General features: G+C 35.3%; 1 protein-coding gene across 3 annotated transcripts in view; it reads right to left on the reverse strand.

The window, feature by feature from the left end:
- The window catches only part of PTPN22 (protein tyrosine phosphatase non-receptor type 22), a 49,892-nt gene that overhangs the window by 16,140 nt on the left and 9,286 nt on the right, over positions 1-24,466 (reverse strand). Inside the window, exons 2-15 of one of the 3 annotated variants that reach the window (XM_079922823.1) lie at positions 20,542-20,650; positions 20,200-20,276; positions 19,976-20,071; positions 19,508-19,546; positions 18,285-18,356; positions 18,109-18,168; positions 17,360-17,502; positions 16,796-16,862; positions 15,993-16,070; positions 13,366-13,452; positions 3,351-3,427; positions 2,386-3,203; positions 618-701; positions 422-468 (exon numbers count right to left, since the gene is read on the reverse strand). In XM_079922823.1, coding sequence (XP_079778949.1) covers positions 422-468; positions 618-701; positions 2,386-3,203; positions 3,351-3,427; positions 13,366-13,452; positions 15,993-16,070; positions 16,796-16,862; positions 17,360-17,502; positions 18,109-18,168; positions 18,285-18,356; positions 19,508-19,546; positions 19,976-20,071; positions 20,200-20,276; positions 20,542-20,650 — 1,854 coding nt within the window. Of the gene's footprint in view, positions 1-337; positions 469-617; positions 702-2,385; positions 3,204-3,350; positions 3,428-13,365; positions 13,453-15,992; positions 16,071-16,795; positions 16,863-17,359; positions 17,503-18,108; positions 18,169-18,284; positions 18,357-19,507; positions 19,547-19,975; positions 20,072-20,199; positions 20,277-20,541; positions 20,651-24,466 lie in introns of all 3 variants that reach the window. The other 2 variants (XM_079922822.1, XM_079922824.1) reach the window with 2 other exon arrangements.

Consider the following 24,466-nt stretch of genomic DNA (forward strand, 5'->3'; position numbering starts at 1 on the left):
CGCGGAGCAACTAAGCCCGTGCTCCACAACTACTGAGCCTGCAGTCTAGAGGCCGCAAGCCACAACTGCTGAGCCTGAGTGTCACAACTACTGAAGCCCGTGTGCCTAGAGCCCACGCTCTGCAACAAGAGAAGCCACTGCAATGAGAAGCCCGCGCACCGCAACGAAGAGTAGCCCCCGCTCCCCGCAGCTAGAGAAAAGCCTGCGCTCAGCAACAAAGACCCAATGCAGCCAAAAATAAATAAATAAGTAAATTTATGAAAAAAAATATATATATAAGGAATAGGACTATAGTCCGTTGAATCCAAGTGAGTAGAATCAGAAAAATGTTATTGACCTTGCTTGGTCTAAGTCTTACTAAATCATCAAATTTCTTTGATTCAAATGTTCTACTACATTCTAGTGATGTTCCAATTTTTACCTTCACAGCTGAAGTTAAAGAGTTGGGAATATCCAGGGGGGATTCTCCTGTAAAAAAAAGTAAATATGTTTCAATTTTAGTGCTGTAGTTTTAGAGAGCAATTGTTACTCAGCAATAGCACACAGAATATTGAGAGGACCTAAGAAGTAATATAGTTAATTCACACTTTATTTTACACTTACTGAACTGTACTCACCAGTTTCCTCTACCACAATAAAAGATTCAGGTGTCCGTTCAGGAAGTGGAGGGGGAATTTCATCATCTATTCTTGGAGAAGTTGCTATCCGAAATGCCCGAAATATAATCAAAATGTTTAATTAGAAAATTCCAAAGAAAATTCTTATATTCTAATCTTGATACAAATTATGTCAAGCACATTAATATATTTAAGCTGGTATCTGTTCACTCAAGGAGAAAACAACATAAATTCTCTAATCCTAAATTGGAAACCCAGGAGGATTTTGATTCTTCTTCACGATTTATTGTTTCTTTTAAAAGCTCAAAGGTATTTTGATTAAGTCACTGAGTATCAGTTAACATAATGTAACATCTTACATTAATTTAGGAAGCTTTGGATTGTTTTCTCCGTAACTCTTGCCTTTTGTTTTACATAGAATATACAACATCATAAAGCACGTTGACATGCCAAAGATTCAATTACAGAGCAGGTAAAAATCACAAAGATTTTAGTATCTCTTCTTCATTCTTATAGAATTAAGAATATTGATATTTTTCCTGTTTACAAAAAAATGGTATAACAAGGTTTTCTATATTTCTATAGAAGTATTCAGAATTTTTATAGAATTTAAATGCTATTATGAGAGACTGCCACCAGATGGCACACATGTCAATGTTGCTACAATCCTTGAAGATAAGGATTTGGTTCCTAATGCTGACACTCAGGGAAGTTTAAGGAACTATAGGTATCTAGAAAAATAAAATTTCTTTAAATCATAAAACAAGATCAAAGTATGTAATCCTTCCTTCTAACCAAAGAAGAAACTAGATCCAGATGGAATATTTTTATAACAAAACTATGCATCTACGTATCTATTGAGGAACTCTGTACAGTAAATAATGTCATAGAGAAAAAGCTTTCTCTACTTCCTACCTAGGGGGACCGTTCTTTATAAATTTCTGATGACATATCTAAGACAGTTAAACTTGCTTTAACTCTTCTTTCACAGCATCTTCTTTCATATCAAACTATTATAATTATCTAACCAAATATTTACTCCTACTTTCAAACCACTCAGTAATATGAAACAATATGCATAATATGCAAAAATACAGAACTATAAGAGATAAAATATGAAATTAAAGTCATATAAGATTAAAATATCATACAGCATACTGAACATGTATCCTCATCTATAAAGTTATTATAAAAGGACAAGAGGAAATCAAGTCCTCCTCTTCCAACTCCTGCAGGAAGAGAATTCAATTCTTAGCAATCTGTTCAATTTAGTATAGACACATGATTCTCCAACAAAAATTCTGAGTGACGATGTGGTGCTGTTGATCAAATCTTTTCTGATGTTCTTTTGGAAGTTGCTTCTGCATGCTAAGGATAAATTGTGGACTTTTTTTTTTTAACATCTTTACTGAAGTATAATTGCTTTACAATGTTGTGTTAGTTTCTGCTGTATAACAAAATTGTGGACATTTGATAGACACTTCTAGGAATGAGGACTGCTGCCTTTAGAAGCACGCCGGCTGGCATAGGTCCTGTACCAGGTCTGATTGCCTCCATTATTGCTTGTTTCATGGAATGTTATGTATTTGTTATTGCTATTTTCAACTCATCACATCATCAAAACACTCACGGAATTTTTTTTTTTTGAGAAGAAAAAGGAGAAGGAAGCAGAGAAGGATAAGAGGGTGAGAGGGGGTAAGACAAAACCAAATCTTATAGAAACAAAGTCAAATCTAAAATGCTGTACAAACTTTTTAAAATAACTTACCTACTACTGCTGTCTCTTGGTTCAGTGCGGGGGGGAAATTGGTCGGAGGATTCAGTGCTGAAGAATCATGTGAATTGTAATAAGGAAAGAGGGTTGTAGAAGATTTTGGCAGTGAAGAACAAGGTAAAACAGTTTTATCTTGCTTCTCAGGTAAATCAAGAGACATCTTAGAACCAGCACTACTTGGAGACAATGATGAAAAATAAGGATCTTCTACTAAAGACATGTAAGAAAGTACTTTAAAAGCACCAGAGTCATGCTGCTTTGCTTTAGAGGCATTGCACATTTGATGCTTAGAGTCATATGATGGTGAATAATTCAGTTCTGCTGAAGAAACATGCATCACTTTTTGAGCCTGCTCAAGACAAGAATTGTGTGGGTGAGATTCCAAATAAAAATCTTCCTCGACATCCAACTCTTTGGTGTCTCTCTGTTGCATCAATTCAAAGGGAGTTGATTTGGTCCGCATTATTGGCCTCTTTAAATTAAAACATCTTCCTGCTGCGTTTACAGGTTTAGAGTTAGGACGTGCTCCAAACAAAATGGAGCTCAAGTCCAAACTTTGATGCTTCTGAAGAGGCTCCCCAGCTATTGGGAATACCTTTCTCTCCCATTTCATGGTTGTGTCAGCATTTTTGTTACAACCACAATTTAGCTCCAAAAACTCTAAAGAACTGCTCTGTTTAGAAGGGTGCATTACTAACCCTTCCTTTTCATTTATTTCAAAAATCCTGAGGTCAAAGGAAGAAGCTTCTGCACTTTTCACCCTTATCCTTCCTTTGCTCTGCTGGTTCATCACTTTTGCTTCTTTTACGATGCTGAAACAAAAAGAAAGTAATGATGATACCATATCCCAAAGAGGTCTCTTCCCATATCCTCTTCTCAGCATCACAATGAGACATAAGCATGAGATTTTCCTCCCAGACACAATTAGACAACATTTAGATGTGTAAAATTATACTCACCTTTTTGGTAAATTAGGAGAATAAGAATCTGCTTCTGGATTGGGATTTTGCTTAGAAACTGAATACTTTGCTTGAATCTTCAGGAGAAGTAAGAGATTGTTTTTTAGTGAAGCAATGACCATGAGAGATTTTAGCATTCATAAGACTAAAAAGTTATTTTTCAGAAAATATAAAGATTTAAAATAATTCATGAAAGAGTCATATGAGTTTCCAAAATATTGAACCCAGCAATAACTTGGTCACATACTGAAATCAAAAGGATCAAAATAAAGGATTAAACAGTGTTATAGAAATTAAGAAGGATTTGCTTATAGCATCATCTTTTCATATGTGGAAGTTCTAAAATGTTTATTTAAAATATAACTTTATTCTCAAGAACACTTTACTTTCAGAACTTTCATCATCTCAACCTTTTATGTTATGTCCTCATACTTACCTTGTTCTACATTTTTCTTCCTTACTGTGCTCCAGCTATACTGGTTTTCTTGCCATTCCATAAGCATACCAAACTCGTTACTAATTTGAGGCTTTTACTCTTACTATTCCCTCTGATTGAAATACTTTTGCTCCAGATTTTGCATGGCTGGCTCTTTCTAAGTAATTATTCTCTACTTAAATGTCACCTACATAAGGAAACCTTCCCTGACCACTCAACCTAAAATCACACTCCCACCCACTTGCCCAAACATTCTCAATCTTTATTTTCTTCATAGGAATTATCACATTATGAAATTTGTTACTATGGCTCCAAGCTACCATCAATTGTACAATATATCTGGCCTTCGGGGATGTTTCAATATGTTTTTTTAAAAAGTCAGCAATTATAAGATTCCACCTGCAGTGGGTTTAATTGTGACTCTCAAAAAGATATGTTGAAATCTAATCCCTGAAATCTGTGAATGTGACCTTATTTGGAAATAGGGTCTTTGCAGATGTAATTAGTTAAGGTGAGGTCATATTGGATTAGGGTGGGCCCTAATGCAATGATTTGTGTCCTTACAAAAAGAGAAAAGAGAGACTCAGAGACACACAGGGAGAATGTGGTGTGATGATGGAGGCAGAGACTGGACTGCAGTAATGTATCTGCAAGCCAAAGAACAACAAGGATTGCTGGAAAAACCAAAAAATAGCAATAGGCAAGGAAGATTCTTCCCCTAGAGCTATGAGAGAGAGCATGGCCTTGCTGACACCTCAATTTTAGACTTTGTGACTCCAGAACTGTGAGAAAATTAATTTGTTGTTTTAAGCCCTCCTTAGTTTGTGGTACTTGTTACAGCAAGCCTAGTAAACTGATACAGAGACTTTAATACTCCACATTCAATAATGAATAGAAAAATCAGATCAACAAGGAGACAGAGGACAGACATGAACAATCATGTAAACAAATAAGAACTAATAAACACTCATAGAACACTCTACCGAACAAAACATACATTCTTCTCAAACATATATGGAACATTCTCCAGGATAGACCAGATGTTAGGCCACAAAACAAGCTTTAATAAATTTTAAAAGAGAGAAGTCATACAAAGTATCTTTTTCAATCATAATGGATTGAAACTAGAAATCAATAACAGAAGGAAACCTGGAAAATTCACAAGTATGTGTAAATTAAACACTCTTAAACAACCAATGGGTCAAAGGAGAAATCACAATAGAAATTAGAGAATACTTAGAAATGAATGAAAATACATCATACCAAAACGTATGGAATACAGTGAAAGCAGTGCTTAGAGGTAAATTTACAGCTGTGAATGCCTGGAAGAAAGATTTCAAATTAATTACCTAACTTTATACCTTAAGGAACTAGAATAAGAACAAACTAAACCCAAAGCTAGCAGAAGGAAGGAAATATTAAAAGATTAGAGCAGAGATAAATGAAATAGAGAAAACAATGGAGAAAACCAACAAAACCAAAATTTGATCCTTTGTAAAGATCTGTAAAATTCACAAACCTTTAGCTAGAGACTGACTAAGGGAAAAAGAGAAGACTGAAATTGCTAAAATCTCAAATTATAGAAATAAAAGTGGGGACATTTCTACTAATTTCACAGAAACAAAAAGTATAAGATAATAATATGAATAATTGTATGCCAACAAATTGTATAACCTGGATTAAATGGACAAATTCCTAAAAACATATGATCAATCAAAACTGACTCAGAAAGAAATGGAAAATCTAAATACACCTACAACTAGTAAGTAGGCTGAATCCGTAATCAAATATTTTCCCAACAAAGAAAAGTCCAGGACCAGATGGCTTCATTGGTGAATTGTACCAAACATTTAAGGAAGAATAAACACCAATCCTGCACAAACTCTTCCTAAAACTTGAATGACACTCCTAAGTCATTCAATGAGGACAGTAATTCCCTGTTGCCAAAGCTAGACAAAGATGCTACAGGCAAAAGAAAACCACAGACCAATATTCTTTATGAATATTGATGCAAAAGTCCTCAATAAAATACTAGCAAACTGAGTTCAGCATAGTAAAAGGATTACACACCATGACCAAGTGAGATTTATTTCCAGAGTGCAAGGATGGTTCAACATTCAAAAATTAATCAGTGTAATATATCATATTAATAGAATTAAGGAGAAGAAACCCACATGATCATATCGATTGATGCAGTAAAAAATTTGACAAATTCATGATAAAAATACTTAATAAACTGGGAATATAAGGGAACTTCCTCAACATGATAAAGGCCATATATGAAAACCCCACAGCTAATATCATACTCAAAGGTGAAGGACTGAAAGCTTTCCCCCAAGATCAGGCATAAGACAAGGATGCCAATTTTTGCCATTTTTATTCAACATAATACCAGAAGTTCTAGCCAGAGCAATTAGGTAAGAAAACAAAACAAACAAACAAATAAAGGCATCAAAATGGGAAAGGAGGAAGTAAAGTTATCTTCATTTGCAGATGACATAATTTTACATGTTGAAAGATTCCACACACACCCACAAAAAAAAAAATGCTAGAGCTAATAAACCAATTCAGCAAAATTGCAGAATATATAATCAACACACAAAAACCAGTTGCACTACTATACTGTTTATTATTGTTTATTAGCAATAAACATTCTGAAAAGGAAATTAGGAAAGCAATTCTAATATATATATATATATATATATATATATATATCAAAAATATACATACTAAGGAATAAACTTAACCAAGGAAGTGAAAGACTTATATACTGAAAACTACAAACCATTGCTGACAAATAAAATAAATAGAGAGACATTCGATATTCATGAAGTGGTAGACATTATATTGTTATGATAACATTACCCAAAGTGATCTACAGATTCAATGCAATCCCTATAAAAATTCCAAAGGTGCTTCTGCAGAAATAGAAAACCTCATCTTAAAATTCATGCAGAGAGGGCTTCCCTGGTGGTGCAGTGGTTGAGAGTCCGCTTAACATCACTAACCAGGGAAATGTAAACCAGAACCACAATGAGATACTACTTTACACCCATTAGGGTGGCTATTATCTAAAAAACAAACAAAAGCAAAAACTAACAAGTACTGGTGAGGTACCTAGAGTAGTCAAATTCATAGGGAGAGAAAGCAGAATGGTGGTTGCTAAGGGCTGGGCTTAGGGAGGAATGGGGAGTTAGTGTTTAATGGGTATAAAGTTTCAGTTTTGCAAGATGAAAGGAGTTCTGGAAATGGATGGTGGTGATGGTTGCACAATAATATGAATGTACATAATATCACTGAACTATACACCTAAAATTGGTTAAGGTAGTAAATTTTATGTATATTTTACCATAAAGAAAACCTAGAGAAAAAAAGAGCAAAAGGACTTGGATAGATATTTGTCCAAAGAAAATGTACAAAAGGCCAGTAAGCACATGAAAAGCTGTTCAACACCACTAATCATTAGGGAAATGAAAATCAAGGTCATAAATACCACTTCACATTCATTAGGATGGCTATTATCTTAAAAACCAAAACCAAACAAACAAACAAAAACCAGAAAATACCCAGCGTTAGCAAGAGGGTGGAGGAATTGGAACCTTTGTGTAATGCTGGTGGGGATGTAAAATTTTGCAGCCACTGTGAAAAACAGTGTGGCAGTACCTTAAAAAATTATATATAGAATTACTGCATGATCCAGCAATTCCACTTCTGGGTATATATCCAAAAGAATTTAAAATAGGGACTTGAACAAGTATTTGTACACCAATTTTTATAAGAGCATTATTCACAATAGCCAAAAGGTGGAAACAACCCAAGTGTCCATCAACAGATGAATGGGTAAGTAAAATGGTATTATACACAATGGAATATTATAAAGCCATAAAAAGGAATGAAATTCTGATATATGTTACAAAATGGATGAACCTTGAAACATTATGTTACATGAATAATCCAGATAAAAAGAGTAAATATATGACTACACTTATATCATGTACCTAGAATAGGCAAATTCATAGAGACAGAAAGTAGAATAGAAACTATTAGAGGTTCAGGTACAGGGGATGGAGAGTTTCTGTTTAGAATGATGAAAAATTTCTAGAAATAAACAGTAATGATGGTCACACACATTGTGAAGGTACTAAATGCCACTCATATTTTAAAATTGTTAAAATGGTAATTTTTTCCATAGTGGTAAAAATACTGTAGTTTTACCACAATAAAAAATATGAATGGAGAATTGTCTCCTCCTCATCTATTTTCTGGTAAAGATTGTGTAAAATTGGTGTTAATTCTTTCTTAAAGATTTGGTAGAATTCTCAAGTGAAACTATGTGAGCCTGGATATTTCTTTTTGGGAAATTTTTAAATTATAAATTCAGTTTTCTTTATCATTATGAGGCTATTCAAATTATTTCATGTTGAGTGAGCTGTGGTAGTTTGTGTTTTTTGAGGAAGTAATACATTATTTTATCTAAGTTGTCATATGTGTATGTGTTGAGTTGTTCATACTATATCCTTTATTATCCTTTTGATATCTGCAAAATCTGTAGAAATAGCCCCTTTTGCATTCCTGATATTGGTAATTTTTATTTTTTTCCCTTTTTTCCTTTATATTCTTCCTAGAAGTTTGTCAATTTTGCTGATCTTTTCAAATAACCAGATCATTGGTTCACTGATTTTTCTTTTTTGTTTTCCTGTTTTCAATTTCATTGATTTATACTCTTTATTATTTCCTTCCTTCTGTTTCTCTTGGGTTAATTTCACTCTTTTTTTTTCCCCTAGATTCATAAAGTGGGAGCTCAGATTATTGATTTGAGACATTTACTGTTTTCTAATGTATGCATGTAGGTGGCTATAAACTTCCCTCCCAGCGCTACTGGAGCTCTGTCCAACAAATTTCGATATGTGGTATTCTCATTTTTATTCAGTTCAATGTGTTTTTTAGAAATTTCCTTTGAAACTTCCTTTCTGATTCAATGAATTATTTAGAAGAGTCTGGTGTAGTTTCCAAGTGTTTGGATCTTTTCTTGTTATCTTCTGCTATTGACTTCTAGTTTGATTCCATAGTAGTCAGAGAATACATTCTATATGATATCACTTCTTTATATTTTTGAGATTGTTTAATGGCCCAGGATATGATCCATCGTGGTATATGTTCAATCAGCACTTGAAAAGAATGTATATCCTTGTATTGTTGGGTGGAGCGTCCTATAAATAATCTATTTGATCCTGTTAGTCGATGGTGTTAAGTTCTCATATATTCTTGCTGACTTTCTGTTGAGTTTTCTATCAGTTCTTGAGAGAGCAGTTTTGAAGTCTCCAACTATAACTGTGGGGTTTTCGATTGCTCCTTTTAGTTCTGTCAGTTTTTGCTTCACATATCTTGCAGCTCTGTTTGGTCCATACACACTTAGGATTGCTACATCTTATTGGGGGATTGACTCTTTTATCATTATACAATTTCCCTCCCTAACTGTGATAATTTTCTTTACTCTGAAGTCTATCTGGTATTAATATAGCTACTTCTGCTTTCCTTTTATTAATGTTTCCTTTTATTAATGTTTTATTAATGTTATTAATGTTTAATTAATGTTTCCTTTTATTAATGTTTACAGGATATATCTTTTTTTCAATCCTTTATTTTAAACCAACCTATATATTTGAAGTGTGTTTCTTATAGACATCATATAGTTGGGTCATGTTTTCAATACACTCTGCCAATCTGTTAATTGGTGTATTTGTACCATTTACATTTAATTTAATTATTAATATGGTAGGGCTTAAGTCTCCAACTTTATATTTTGTTTTCTGTTTTTTCTCTCTGTTTCTCATTTCTCTTTTCTTTTTCCTGCCTTTTTCTCTTTCCTGCATCTTTGGAATTTCATTTTGATTTACCTATAGTGTTTTTTAAGATATATCTTTGTACAGTTTTTGTAGGGGTTGCTCTAGTTATTATATTATATATTCATAACTTATCAAAGCCTATACGTGTTACCATTTTACTAGTTCAATACAGAAGTGTTACCTCCCTTTACGTGCCTAACCCTTCCTTTTTTTTTTACAGTATAATTGTCTTAAATATTTCCTCTAATACATTTAGAACCACATCAGTGTTATAATTTTTGCTTCAATTATTAAGCAATTTAGAAAACTCAAGAGGAGAAGGAAAACATATTATATTTACCCACGTTGCTTACCATGTTCTTCCTATTTTCATCATTTCCTTTCCATTTAGAAAACTTCCTCTGCCTTTTTTTTTTTTTTTTTAGGGAAGGTCTACTGGCAACAAATTCTCTTGGTTTTTCTTCATCTGAGACTGTATTGATTTCCCCTTCATTCCTGAAGGATGTTTTTTTTACTGGGTATTGGATTCTGTTGACAGCTTTTTTCCTTCAGCACTTGTAAAATACTGTGCCACTTCCTTCTGGCCTCCATGGTTTCTGATGACAAATTCACTTTCATTCTAATTGTTTTTCCCCTAGAGTTAAGATCATTTTTCTTTGGCTGCTTCCTAGAATTTTTGTATTTAGTTTTCAGAAGTTTAATTATGATGATTCTTTCAGTAATTTTTTAGACACGTCTTTTTTCTCCTTTCCTTCTTGGACATCGATGACACTAATGCTAGGGTTTTTGTTACAGTCACTTAGTTTCCTGTGGCTCTGTCTACTTTTTATTTTTATTTTATTTTATTTTTTAGTCTATTTTATTTCTGTTGTTCAGATTGGGCAATTTTTATTGTTTTGTCTTTCAGTTCATTAATTCTTTCCTTGTACCCTGTATTCTGCTGTTGAGCCCATCTACTGAGCTATTTTGTTTCCATTACTGTTATTTTTCAACTCTAAAATTTCCTTTTGTTTCTTCTTTATATCTTCTGTTTCTTTGGCAGGTCTTTATCTTTCTTTGATGAGCCTTTCTATTGTTTTAAGCATGCTTGTAATTGTTTACTGAAGCATTTTAATCATGGCTACTTTAGAATCTTTGTCAGATAATCTTACACCTCTGTCATCTCAGTGTTGTCATCTATTGACTGTCTTTTACTCATTTGGTTTACAATCCTCCTGGTTCTTGGTATGACAAGTGATTTTCACATGAAACCTAGATATTTTTGTATTGTTATAAATCCCTGGATCTCAGTTAAACCTTCCCTTTTAGCTTCTCCTTTTTAAATCCATTCTGACAGGGGAAAGAGGAGCGAGGGGGTGCTGCCTCATTAGTGCCTTGCTATTGCCAAGTAGATTCTACCTCCACCAGTTTCCTCACAGTCTCTGTTGACACCTGAAGGGAGACACCTTGGGAGAGGCTCTCCATGTGGTCTCTACTGACACTGTGGTCGGGGTGGCCTCATTACTGCTGGATGATGGTGAAAGTCCTGACTCTCCACTAGGTCTCTTCTGACACTCCATCAGTGGAGTGGCATGGGGGCACTGGGTTACTGCCAGGTGGAAAGTCAGGCTCCCCACATGGTCTCTACTGACACTGCAGGGAAACCTCATTGCAGGCCAGTGGGGATGAAATTCCTAGCTCTTTACTGGACCTTCTCTCTTTTTTTTTTTAAACAGATATATGTATTTCTTTATTAGAATGCTCACAAGAATGACACATTAGCACTGTCCTTCTGATGTGACAGAGAATACACATATCTGACCCACTGACCTTCTCTTTATCACAGTCTTTGTGAGGGTGGGAATCTAGGTTCTCCACTTTGCTGGCATAGGTAGGGTTGGGGGCCATTTTTTTCTTTGGTGTTGACTGAAGTAGAGTAATTATTATCTAAAAATTTTCTGGCTTGCTGGGCTGTCCCTTTCCTGGTCCTTTGGCTAGAGAGAGCAGGATTTTGTTGAGGTTTTTTTGTCTGCACTTTTGGCATTTCCAAGTTGTTGGTTCCTTCAGTTCCATATCCATGATACATGAGGAAAAAGAACTCACCATCATGTCATTCCTCAGGTCTCAAGGTCCCTAGTGGTCTGTCTTCTCTCCATCTTTCAGAGTCTTCTTATATTTGTTTTGTATATATTGTCCAGGGTTTCTAGTTGTATTTAGTAGAAGGAATAGGGAAAATATGTCTACTCGATCTTCCCAGAAGCAGAAGTCCTCCTTGGCTGGTGTTAATCAATTCCCTATGTGGGAGGTTGAACCATGTTCCTATGTTCCCATTTATTGACTAAGGGCACACTCCAAACAACTCAACTGCCTGGAGCCATGGCACTACTACTGGGCTAAATCTGAGTACTGACATTTCCTGGAACCTAAATAAAATATTAACCCATGTACTCCAGCAGCACATTAAGAGAATATTCTTTGTTCAAGAAGGTTTTATTCTAAGAGCAAGGATGGCTTGATATTAACAAATCCAAGGATATGACTGTTTCAATATGTCACAGGAGAAAATCCATCTGATCATTCTATAAATGCAAAGATATGCAGTTGACAGAACTCAACATTCTTTCCAAAAAAAATTCTTAATAAAATAGAAGTCAATGAATACTTTCTTAAACAATTAAAAACTATATCTCCAATCAAATCAGCATCACACTTAGTAGTGAAACATGAGCATCTCTCCCATTAAAATTAGGTCATGCATATCACCTCTATTATTTAAACTTGTTCTGGGAGTACTAGCCAATGAAGCAGGCATGAACAGGATATAAGTAACAATGTCTGGCAACTATATTCTTGTTTCCATCTCCTTCCCCTACATTGTTTCTCCGGAGTTGACATTAACTATAGGATTGCTTAGTTCATTCCCTAACCTCAACAGTTTTTTGGCTTTCTTTCACTCCCTGTGCTTCATCATTCAAGTGATAGGAGTTATGATATTAGGGTTATGTCTTATATACTTTGTATTCCTAATGTTGTGGAAACAGTAGGTTCTCAGTGAATATTTTCAGATTCATAATACAAAAATGAGATATTAAAAATTAAATTAATTTGTATATGTTACATACACCCTGGAAGGTAAACCAATAATTTTGTCTTATTAAGGTTTGCTCAGAATCTAATACTTTGTGATTATACAGTAAATATTTGACATCAATTTTTGTGATGAGATCAAAATAACATATCTAGAATGCTCAATATTTTTAAATTAGAATTTGGTCAAATCATAATTGTTTTTATACCTAACATTTTCAGCTAAGAATCCTTTAGCTATTCTAAAATATTCTCAAAATTTGATGACACATATGCAATCAAAATGAGGCTAGAGTAACCTGAAAAATCACGTCAGTACTCAACTATAATTTCACTTTGTAATTGTCACTCTCACTTCTAAATTGCCACACAACTGTTTAAAACATGGAAACAGAATATATGCTTACCCTTTAACCCACTCCTATTGTTTCTAAATTTAGCTGAAAATGGTATGCAATAGGTTAACCAAGAGATTAATTTTCTAAGTTAAAGTACTTCAATTAAATTGTCCTCCACAGGAGATTTATAGTGCAGCCCCATGCACACCTGACACTCCAATTTAGTTGTGATGATAAAGTATAAGTTGTCCTGCAACTAATCTGAAATCCCTTGACCAAAATCAAACATGAAAAAAACTGTTTTACAAAATATCAAATTTAAAATGTACCTCTGTTCCAGAGTGTTCATCCCTGATAACATCCATCTGTCTCTTAAATAGTTCTAATACAGCATTGTAGACCAGTTCATACTGTTCCTGAAGAGCATTGCAAACCGGAACAAACAAAAACAAAAACTTCGTGAACTAACCAGATTTCAGGAATATAAACACCAACCAAATCATAGTATAGCAGATCTGAAACATTAGTTTAATTACAGTGCCTTATGTCTGTGTAGCCCATGTCAGATTTCAAAGCATTTGTAGGCTGCTAGAAACAGCTAACTATTTTATCTACCTCTAGCTAATATACAATGACCTTGCAGCATGCTTTTTATGCTCTAACCCCACTTTCTTACTTAGCTCTCCTTCCACCCATAATCTCTCTAATTCGCTCACACTTTAAAATCTTTATTTCAGGAACTTCCTTGGTGGTCCAGTAGTTAAGACTCTGTGCTTCCATTGCAAGGGGAACGGGTTTGATGCCTGGCTGGGGAACTAAGATCCCACATGCCATGGAGCCAAAAAAAAATTGTTTTTTATTCCATCCTGGATGCATTTTTTTTTTTTGTAATTCACCTCTTGCGGGAAAAGGTAGATAGACGTGGTTGATGGCTAAATAGATAGCTTCAAGATGTATTATTTAACATGGCTCACGATCGATCTATAAAGTAGCTAGGTTGTTATCCCTGTTTACAATTTGTCCGAGATCATTCAGAAGTAATTTCCATGTCTTCGGTTAGAACCTCAATCTTTTGACTCTTACTTTAGTGCACTTATATCAAGCTGCTGAAATTCTGTCTTAGCAAAGATACCCAAAAAAAGTAGACCCCTAAATAGAGTTTGGAAATTTGTGGTTATAAAGGGATTTCACTGTAGAGAAATGAGACCTCTACAAGGTTCATGGGTTTTTACCTCTCTGTTTTTGCCTCTGTACCTGCTTGAGCACTTGATTTTGGATCTACTTTTCATCTGAATGGGCCTATTCAGGGTCTTCTATGACACTTCACACAATCTTATACAAACAAAATATAATTTTTTCCAAAAATAATCGTATGAGGAGAACAATGCAGAGTCTATATCACCCAACACAGCCATTGGTACACTCTTCAATTTTTTTAAGACGAGAGAAAAATCAGACAGGAAGCACTCATCTGGTTACAGTGTTATCTATCTCCTGGCTAGAGCAGTGTCATAAAAAGCAGCTATAGCTGGTAGATTTGTTCAAATAGTTGTTGCTAATGCCAAAATGTGAAGGCTAACTTAAAATTGTTTCAGCTGTCTTCCAACTCTTAAAAGTAGGTCTGAAATGGACTTTTTCTGAAATGGAGTATGGCTTTATTTATTGATTCAGTATTATAATTTAATGTTATACAACTAGGTTGCATACTTCCTGGAATCTTTATACATCTACATGGATCGGGCTTCTTTTAAGTCTGACAGCACTAAACCAGCCAATACTTTCATTTCACATAAACTTTCCCCCCTACACATTGAATATAGAAAACACCTACAGGCAACAGATGAAAAAGAATTCTTTTTTTCCACTAACTATTAGTGGAAAACCTGTGTGGGCCAAACAGAAGCTTTATATTATAATAGCTCATAATTTTTTCCCCTCAATTTACAACTTCTAGATGAAAATATCTGAACTGCCATTGTCAATTGTTTTACTTCTAAACTTATGTGCAAGTTCATTTGTAAGTGCTTTAAACACTTTAATTTCTTGCTGTTTAAGCAATACGAAGTAGTTCTAACAAATTATGCAAAAATGCCTCTTACCTAATAAATACCTATAAATGTTTGATGAAAGAATGAATGGGTGAATGTTAAACTCTATCTTAAAGATGGAGACCATTTAGAAATATAGGTAAAATTATTGGTGTAGAAATATGGGTGGAATTAATACTGTAGAAAGTGAGAGATTTGGGCTGGGAATGTTTTACCTAGGAGGTAGAACGTGAGCTGGAGAGGAGAGAACAGGGGAAAAGCATTTCCAATGGAATAAAAGTGTGAGCAATCTGGGGTAGGTTAAAATACTGTGATACATTTATATAATCACATATATAGTATGATTGTAATTATGGTTTTTTTGGTAATATTTTTTAATATACAAAGAATAAAGACCAGGAGAAACTACAGAAAAATAGTAACAGTGACTCCCTCTAGGCGACAGGATTATGGATGATTTTTTAAATTTTTTATCATTTTCTAAAATGAGCATATAGACTTCATTCTGCAGATTCTGTTACCACCTCCTGAAGAAGAAATTACAGATCTCTGATTTTCTATGGTTTCAGAAATGAAGTACCACTACAAAATTTCAAGTTAACCTGACCCAGCTATTTCTTTCTAATAAGTCAAACAGCTTGTTGAATTTTTTCAACATCCTTTGTAAGAAATATTATATTGTTTTCTTAATATTTTCTGAACAGGCTATAAAATATAAGGAATGAAAGGAATTTGGTCCAGAGCAAGGGATACAGGAAAAATATTGGGATATTCAGAGTTAGAGGAAATGGAAATGGACTAACACCCTTGATAGTAAAGTAGTCAGCTGTTTTTGGATGCCTTATTATTATTAAACAGAGAGACGAAACCAGACTCAGACATGTTATATTATTCACCACAGTCCATACCTGAGTTTGAACTAATGAAGGCCTCTGTGTTCGCATTTCCTGGATCAAACTAAAAACACTGAAGTTCTCAGGAATTATCTACCAAATAAAAGGAAAAAATATCTTACTCCTTTATTGCTCTCTAGAAAAAGAAATGCATTTTTTAAACTAATGGGGTTTCTCATCACTTGCACCATGATTTAGAGCCTACAAAATACTGAAGAAACTCTTCAAAATGATTTCACATGAGGTGATCAAATGTCTGAAGTTAAAAATATGAGGGAGAAATCTCAGTAGGTAAGTATGAGAGTTTAATGAACTAAAAGAAGTTTGCAAATAAGTCTAAAGCCCATATTTTAAACTTCTCATTTCTTGTTAGACTTAAAAAAAAAAATTTACAGGTTGGAACACAAAATTTGCAGTAAATTGAGTTCATCTGCTAAAGGAGCGTGTCTAAAGGAAGGGTAACCGTGATTCAGGGCTGTGGTTCTCAAAACTACTTCTCTCCAGAAGCACCTGAAGAGCTTGCTGGGCCGTCCCTGCCCGCCCCCCCACAAGAGTTTTTGCTCAGTTCATCCGAGGTGGGGCCCCAAATTTTGCATTTCTAACAAGTTCTCGGGTGATACTGAAGCTTCTTGTCTGGGGACCACATTTTGAGACCACCACCTTAGGAACTAAATTAATCGTCTGACAAAGCAAATCTACAAGTGAATATTCTAGAAAAGATGAATGGTGGAGATAGATGTTTTGAAGAACCAAACAATTTCTAAGTCTAAAAGTAGCAAGGTTAAGAAAATGGCGAGTGCCTGTTGAGAGAAACTCACCCCATCTTTTAGTAACATCCACGTATAATCAATAGCACAGATAACACCAGTTCTTCCACAACCAGCACTGAAATGAAAGATCACAGTAGCATGTATATTTGCAGAGAGTGGATCTTTGACAGTAGCTGGAAAATTTCACTGGCAGATTTGAGGAAGAAGAAATCTAGAGCCCATGAAACTTTCTAAACCCTACCATTTCTCAGAACATACTTCAATTGCCACATGCTACACCGAGCCTCAGGACAGATCCTAGGCAACTTCTCACAGCAAAAAGTCTCTAGAGCTGTGCTGTTCACAAGTAATTTATCAGAAAAGATACTAATTTAATGCTCAGGTTGAATTTATTATAGTTTCTGCTATTGACTTTTCTCTTTCAATCATTCTAATTTTAAGCTTCATTCCTTTCTGACTGACTGGAAGAAGTGAGCCTAGAATTAGGAGCCTACATCTTATGCAGACTTTAAATTCCAACAAAGTCAGTCTTCCTTCAGTTAAGCAGGAGTCTTGGCCAGACGGTGACATTTGGTTTATTCTGGGTAGAAGGTTCATCCAACAGCATCATACCTGCAGTGAATGCATATGGGAACACTGTTATCCTCTTGGTAACAACGCACATCCCAGATGAGCTCAAGAATAGGGTCTATAGATGAAGGCACATCGTGGTCTGGCCAATTCTTGTAATGGAACTGGTAGATGGTTCGAGTTTCCTATAAAAATAGCCAGAATAAAAGGAGAGTTCAAGATTAGGGCTTCACCTCATTCTATCACAGGATTACTCTGACCTACAAAGTAGCATCTATCTATATATTTTTTGCAATTTATGGAGATTTCTTCCCTATAGGCCTCTGGGACCATATGCCCTCTAAGAACGATTACAAGTAATTTCAGGTCACTTACTATTGGCCTGTCTCTATCTGCCCCACTCACAAGAGAATGCAGATATGAAAATGGTCCAAACCAGAACTTCCCAACTGGTGTGCTTCAAATGGGTCACAGGTGCGTTGATGTACTAATCCCTTTGCCTTAGAGAAACCAAGCAGCTTGAGCTCTCAAGTTGGTTCCCAGCCTCTACACACTATACGCAGCCTCTATTCATCCTAGAAGTATTGTCATTTCATATTGTGCCATTGGTGTGGAGTAGGTTGGGGAACACAGATTACACCAAAGGTCTCTTTTGGTTATGATGATTTATCCAGAACATCAAAGGCCCTACCACTTCCTATTATCTTATGCCCAGACTGCATCACATACATATATATTTACTTGCCTGATCTCTGTAGGCTTTGAGGTTACCTTTGGCGTTCTATACTTACACAATTGAATTTGACTTGTAGAGTCCTGATTGTATAATCAGATTTTTTATTTTCAGCTTCCTAAGAAGTAAATTAAAATATTAGTTATTTCAAAGACTAACATTCAAAGACTTCTCTCTATAAAGTAGGTCCTGGAGCATTTGCTCAGCCATAATGGAAATAGACATCATACTTACACAGGATATGGAGAAAGGGCCAAGTTGCAGTTGCATTTCTCCTGGCTCAGCCCAGTAGCGCTCACATTTTTTCTGTTGCACAAAGCAGAATGTAGTGATTTCCCTCCATATATGCTAGTCTTTTCCGGGTAAGAAAACCCCCTCCCTCATTCAGAAGCAAATTCAGCTGTATCCTTCTCCTTAGGTTAGGAATTTCTAACCCCCTTGGGCTTCAACCCATGTCTGGATTCTCCAAAGATGGGAAAACAAACACTAAAGGATATACAAATTGCAGACTTCCTGGAAGTCCGACAAAGTAGAAATAGGGATCTGACATTTTCAGTGTTTCAAAAAGATTAAAACAAAGCCTCACAAGCTAACTGAGACCCCAAGTTCCCTTGGTTTTAACTGGAATTGTATCAACTCAGAATGGCAACAGTAGGTTTGAAGAGCATTGTTCAATAGAAATATAATACGAGCTACATATGTAATTAAAATTTTTCTAAGAGCCACATTCAAAAATGTTAAAAGGTGGAATTAATTTTAATTAATTTTAATAATATATCTTACTTAGCCAAATACATTAAAAATTTTTTCAACATGTACTCAATATAAAACTCAAATATCAATATAGATATTTGAAATTTTTAAACTATCATCAATATCTAGTATGCATTTTACATTTACAGCACATTTCAATTAATATGCTAAACTTTAACTGGAAATATTTAATTTCCATTTAGATTTCATAAAATTGATGGTTGAAAAAGATTCACATACCCAAGTTGTTCCAAACAAGGTTTTCCAATAACTGAATTGAATATCAGTCTTTAAATTTAAATTTATTAAAATAAAATGATTGAGTTCCTCAGTCACACCAGCCATATTTCAAGTGTTCACTAGCCACACGTGGCTAGTAAAGGCCATTCTGGGCGGCACAAAAGAAGCTCTGACTGGCAGTTTAAAATGTCTGATTAAAAACAACAGGAAAATGAATTGTTACTTTAAAAAGTATACCTTCTTTTTATTTTAAAACACAGAGTCTACTGGGAAAATGGGCGAAAGAGGTTCTCAGAGGTTTAAAAAAAAAGCCTTGAGAGTCATTTGGCATTCCCAAACTGAAAACTAGGAAGATGAGCATAAATGTTTACCAAGTCACTTAAGTTAAGGAAAGTTCTGCTACCAAGTCTCCCCCTTCTTTTTCTTCTTTCCTTTACCTTTAGGTTTACTAGAAAGCAACTCACCTTCCCCATTTCAAACTCCATGCATGCCATAACAATGATCTGGGGGGATGAAATACATGGAAACTTAAACACTGATATAGTTTAAAAAAGCAGCTAATACATGGGTCCCAGAGTCAAAAAGTGTTATTTATTCTTTTATTGTTTTATAACCAAAAAAGAAATCCTAATAGATTATAAAATGTTGCTCCTACCCTTCCTTCTCTCTGTCCTCACTTCCCTTTTCTCTATTCAAATCAGTAAATTCTTGTTAACAAATGAGACTGTCAAGTTGAGAACTTATATTTTCTTGAACAATAGTGACATTGTGATTTTGACTAAAAGGTGACTGAACACCAAAATTCTAGTGACTGACCCCAAAAAGCACTGATTTTAATGCACATAGGAAACTTCAGTCACATATCCTGACACCCTATCCCCTTCATCCCTAAAAACTAGAGAATATAGTAACAAAAGTAACTCTGCACTAACCAGGACGCTGTATTCCCAAATCATCCGCCAGAAGTCCAGGACAGTTGTAGGCAAAGGTCCCTGGGTGGCAATATAAGCCTTGGGTCCCAAAACTCCCTAAAGGGGAACAGAAATTACATGGGGTGACTACAAATAACATACTCTCCTTCTTGTCCAGTATCCCTCCCTTCTCCCTCTACCCCATTTTTTTAGGTACCTAGAGAAATATGGAATATTGGGTGTACCTTAATGAAGTTGGCATTGATGTAGCTGGAATCCTCATCAGAGGTTATCATGGACAGCTCTACTCGACTGTGGTCATCTATAATATAAAAGAAAGACAGACTAATTAAAAGGGTTTGGTTAGAGGGCTTTCTGTAAGTCAGGAAGTAGCACTGTGAATAGTGGAGGCTCATTAGTGTTTGAAGACTGAATGAATGAACGAATGTTCTTTTGTAGTCATATACAGTACAACTAATTTGTCAAAGCCATGGTCTAGGATTAGGAACAGCAACCAATGGGTAAAAAGAGATAAGATGATTGAATTTGAGAGAAGGCACAAGTTTAAAGGGAGAAATGAAACTTACAGGGCAAGATATCTTTATATCTGTTTTTCTTGATATTCTTGGGCCTCTCAGCCTCAGTTGTGGGATAGGTTTTATCTGCCTTATACTTGGTGGATAGTTTTTTCAGCGTCTGTAATAAAATTACAGTAATTAAATCAAATCATCCTAGAGAAAAGAGGTAAGAAGCTATCTCCAGAGAGCTTTCCTTCTCCACTGTCCAAACATTCCACTTCAGCTGTTTTAGTATCCTCTAGGGCTGGTTGCATTCAGAAGAGAGCCTCAGAGCATAAGGACAACAGAGTTTAGTGACATTTGGAGAAGTGAAAAGGTCATACTTAATGCAGCTGAGTTGCAAATAGCTAAAACTTAGAGGTAAAACCAGTGAATATTTTAAAAATAACATCTTCTGAACACACCCTGTGTTCCACCCAAAGAGTCAGATATTAAAAGTTTGACTTACTTTCTTTACAACTATTACAGGGCTATTTTAAACTACACTGAGGTAGTCTAGAACCTGAGGTGGGGCTTAACCTGTACCGTGATCTGCACCCCATGACTTAGTCAATGGCAGTCACTGGAGGCGGGTGGGCATCTGTATTGTTAACCAGCTCTGTGGTTTATTCTGATGCATATTTTTGAGTTGGATAAACTAGCGTTTGAATTCTGACTCCCACAGTTACTGGCTGAATGAAGCTGGGCAAGTTATTTAATCTTTCTGTGTCTCAGTTGCTTTGTAAGTAAAATGGAGGGATAGTTACCTTAGAGTTGTGGGTGAATTAAGTGAGTTATCGTATGTGAAGCACTGGTACAGAGTACATGTTTAATAAAGAAAAGGTATTGTTACTATATAAAACAATAAATAAATAAAATTATTCTCACTTGCCAACATTACAGTATAGAGCAAAATTTCAGGTCAGAGTAAATGATAGTTCCTCTTTAGCTCCTTCTGATAAATCAACCTTGTCCTAGATTTCAACTCCCTTATCATTCGAAGAAACTGCATTTAGTAGATCTGACCTTTATCGACCCTTACTCAATTTGAGAAAGATAAGGGAAAAACATCTCTGATAGCTAATAAATATTTATTGAACTGAACTACGGAAAATAATTTTCATTATTTGCCCACTATTTAATAGTGACTTGGTCACATGAAGATCATTAATTACTTCCTATTGGTCAGATGCCTCAGCATCTTCTCAGTCTTCATTCTCTTTAACTTAACTTCCTTCTTGAAATTTCCTCCTCTCTTTGCCCTTATTAGTCTACCTTATTTTGGTTCTCCTCTTTCTTCTCTGACTTCTCTTTCCCTCTTCTCATTCTTTCTTACTGCCTCTATGTCTGCTTCTATCTTCTAATTGTGAATTAACCAAGGTTCCAAAGTTAAGTCCTCAACTCTCTGCTCTTCTCACTAAATACATTTGCTCAGAGATATCATCTCTTATAGAAGGCATACCAGTTTTTTAAAATGTATTTAACTAATTCAAATTGAATTATAATTCCAACTCCTATCAGATAACTCTCAAATTTCTTCATTAAGATTTGACTATTAAGTGCCATTCCTGAATTTCCAACCATACCCTAGACATTTCCACCTGGGTGCCTTACTTCAGCCTCAAACTCAGCACATCTAAAATGAAAATTATCACCGTCCCTACAGTTAATGTCAATGGCACTATCTTTACCCCAGGCAACCATACTCTAGAAACTGAGAGTTACTTTAGGTTCCCCACTTCCCACAATTCCCACCTCTAACTCAGTCAGCAAGTGTAACTGATTCTTCCCATGCAATATTTTGCATCAACTTTCCTTCCTATGCCCCTACAGATACTTTAATTCAGGCCCTTTCCCTTAAATCTTGAACTGTTACAGTTGCTTCTTAACTCATCTTCATACTTTTCTCTTTCCCCGTTCAAATCCATTAGGCATAATTATGCTAACTTAATCTTACTAAAGTATTGCTTTTCTTATCTCTCTCACGCTAAAAACTACTTCAGTGAATCCCCCTTGCTACCAGGAAAAAGTCAAAACTCCTTAGTCAGGTACTTAAGATTCTCCCCAGTTGGACCCAAGCTAATTTCCCCATATTTGCTACTGTCCCACAATTATAAGCCTTCCAAAGATTGATTTCTAAGTTCTTTCAAGATTGTACAAACTGATGTCACTGACAATTATATGTAACATCGCTTCTTGAAAACTATGGGTCCCTTTTCCTTTCTCATAAATATATACCTGGCACTGCTTTTGCTTTTCTCACCCATAATTATGATCTATTTTGTTCCACAGGGTAAACTAATAGAGAGAAATAAGGAAATAGAAAAAGAGCTTTTCTCATGTGACTGGCAACAAGAAAAACTTAAAAAGAAGGGAATTGTTGATTATTTTACTTAGTTGTTTATATTTCATATAGAGTTTTCACATAATTAGGATGTGTGTCTATCTGTAGGAGTTTACTTAAGGACACTCATAAAAAAAAATGGGTGAGGAAGGGAGAGCCTAAAATAAAGGAATGATGACACAGAGAGACAGAGAGATAAAAGAGGTAGTTGAGAATAGAAATTTTTTCCAACAAATCATCTAAACTCATCATTAGATTTCAAAATTACCTCAGGATAACCTGATAACTGAGTCTGCAAGGAGAGAAAAAAAGTTGGGGTCATGAAAGATTTGTTAGCTGGGAGTCCAAAATACAAAGAATTATCAAATATCTAGAATCTAATTAAAGTGATACTTTCCAAATAATAAATAGATCATTAATTATTATAACAATTCAAAGTATAGGAGTGTAAGCTTTTTCCAACTAATGATGACAAATGGAACAGACAGCCACTGCCTGTTTATCTGCTGGACCACAAATGCCAGCATGTATTGTTCTAATGACCATTTTTTTTCTGTTTGTAGAGTTAGATCAGACACAGGCAACCTATTTAAAAACAGGTATACAGTTAGTTCTTAAATCCTAATTTCTTACCATGGTTTGAATTCTTGTGGGTTTTCAGAATTGGATTTAGGAGGAGAGATGCTGAAATGATCATTATACAACATATTTTTACACCAAGATGGATGTAAGTGGACTAGTTTGGAAATTTAAGGATGTGGCACAAATACACGAAAGAATATAAAATATTTCCAGTTGGTATCAATTTCCAAGTTATACCAATTTCTCAGCTCTCTCTGCTCTTGTGCACCTTCAGAATGATAATTTTCAGGTTGCCATTGATTCCAGGGCGACTGAAAAGATGTCAACTCCCAGAGCAGTTCATTCTAAAAATTTCCAGAACAGAGCCTCGTGCATACTCCCTGTTACACTGTTTTTATCTGTTTTGCTTTGCTTGCTTGTGGAATGCTTTCCAGGGAAAATGCCATAGGCAAAGCTCTTTTTGAAAGATATGCCTAAATTAATTGGGTAAAATTTCACAGATAAAAGTTGTGTGTGTGTGTGTGTGTGTGTGTGTGTGTGTGTGTGTGTTTAACCTATGTTTGTTTAGCTGTCTTCACTGCCACCTTCAACAATGGGAGAGAATGGCTTTTTATTTCCTACTCTGTTCCTTCTTCCAGAGTTATCTGGCTGGATGTCAAATGGGGACATTCTTTTAGCAGAACATCACATAGGAAATGCCTGTAGAATTGTTAATTTGGAAAGCGTGAAAGATTTTTTTTTTCAGATATCTTACCTAGAGGTCAAACCACTGTGAAGATCTTTTTCTCATTCCCCTTCTCTCCCTGCTAGACCCCCCAGGGTCCAACACCCCAACAGAGAAAAAATCAGAGCCAACTTAGGGCAGAGAACTGATAAACCTCACCAGAAAAAGAGAAACTCTGAGGGTAGGAAGCAAAAGGGTATAGAAGAGAAAGTAGGGCTATGTGAGGTGGGTTGGGATTGGGGGAGAAAGGATAGGTTAAAGGGAGAAAGTATTTCTCTACCAACCACCAAGTGGGTGTGAGTTCC

The sequence above is a fragment of the Stenella coeruleoalba genome (assembly GCF_951394435.1).
Source record: "Stenella coeruleoalba genome assembly, chromosome: 1".
NCBI lineage: Eukaryota > Metazoa > Chordata > Mammalia > Artiodactyla > Delphinidae > Stenella > Stenella coeruleoalba.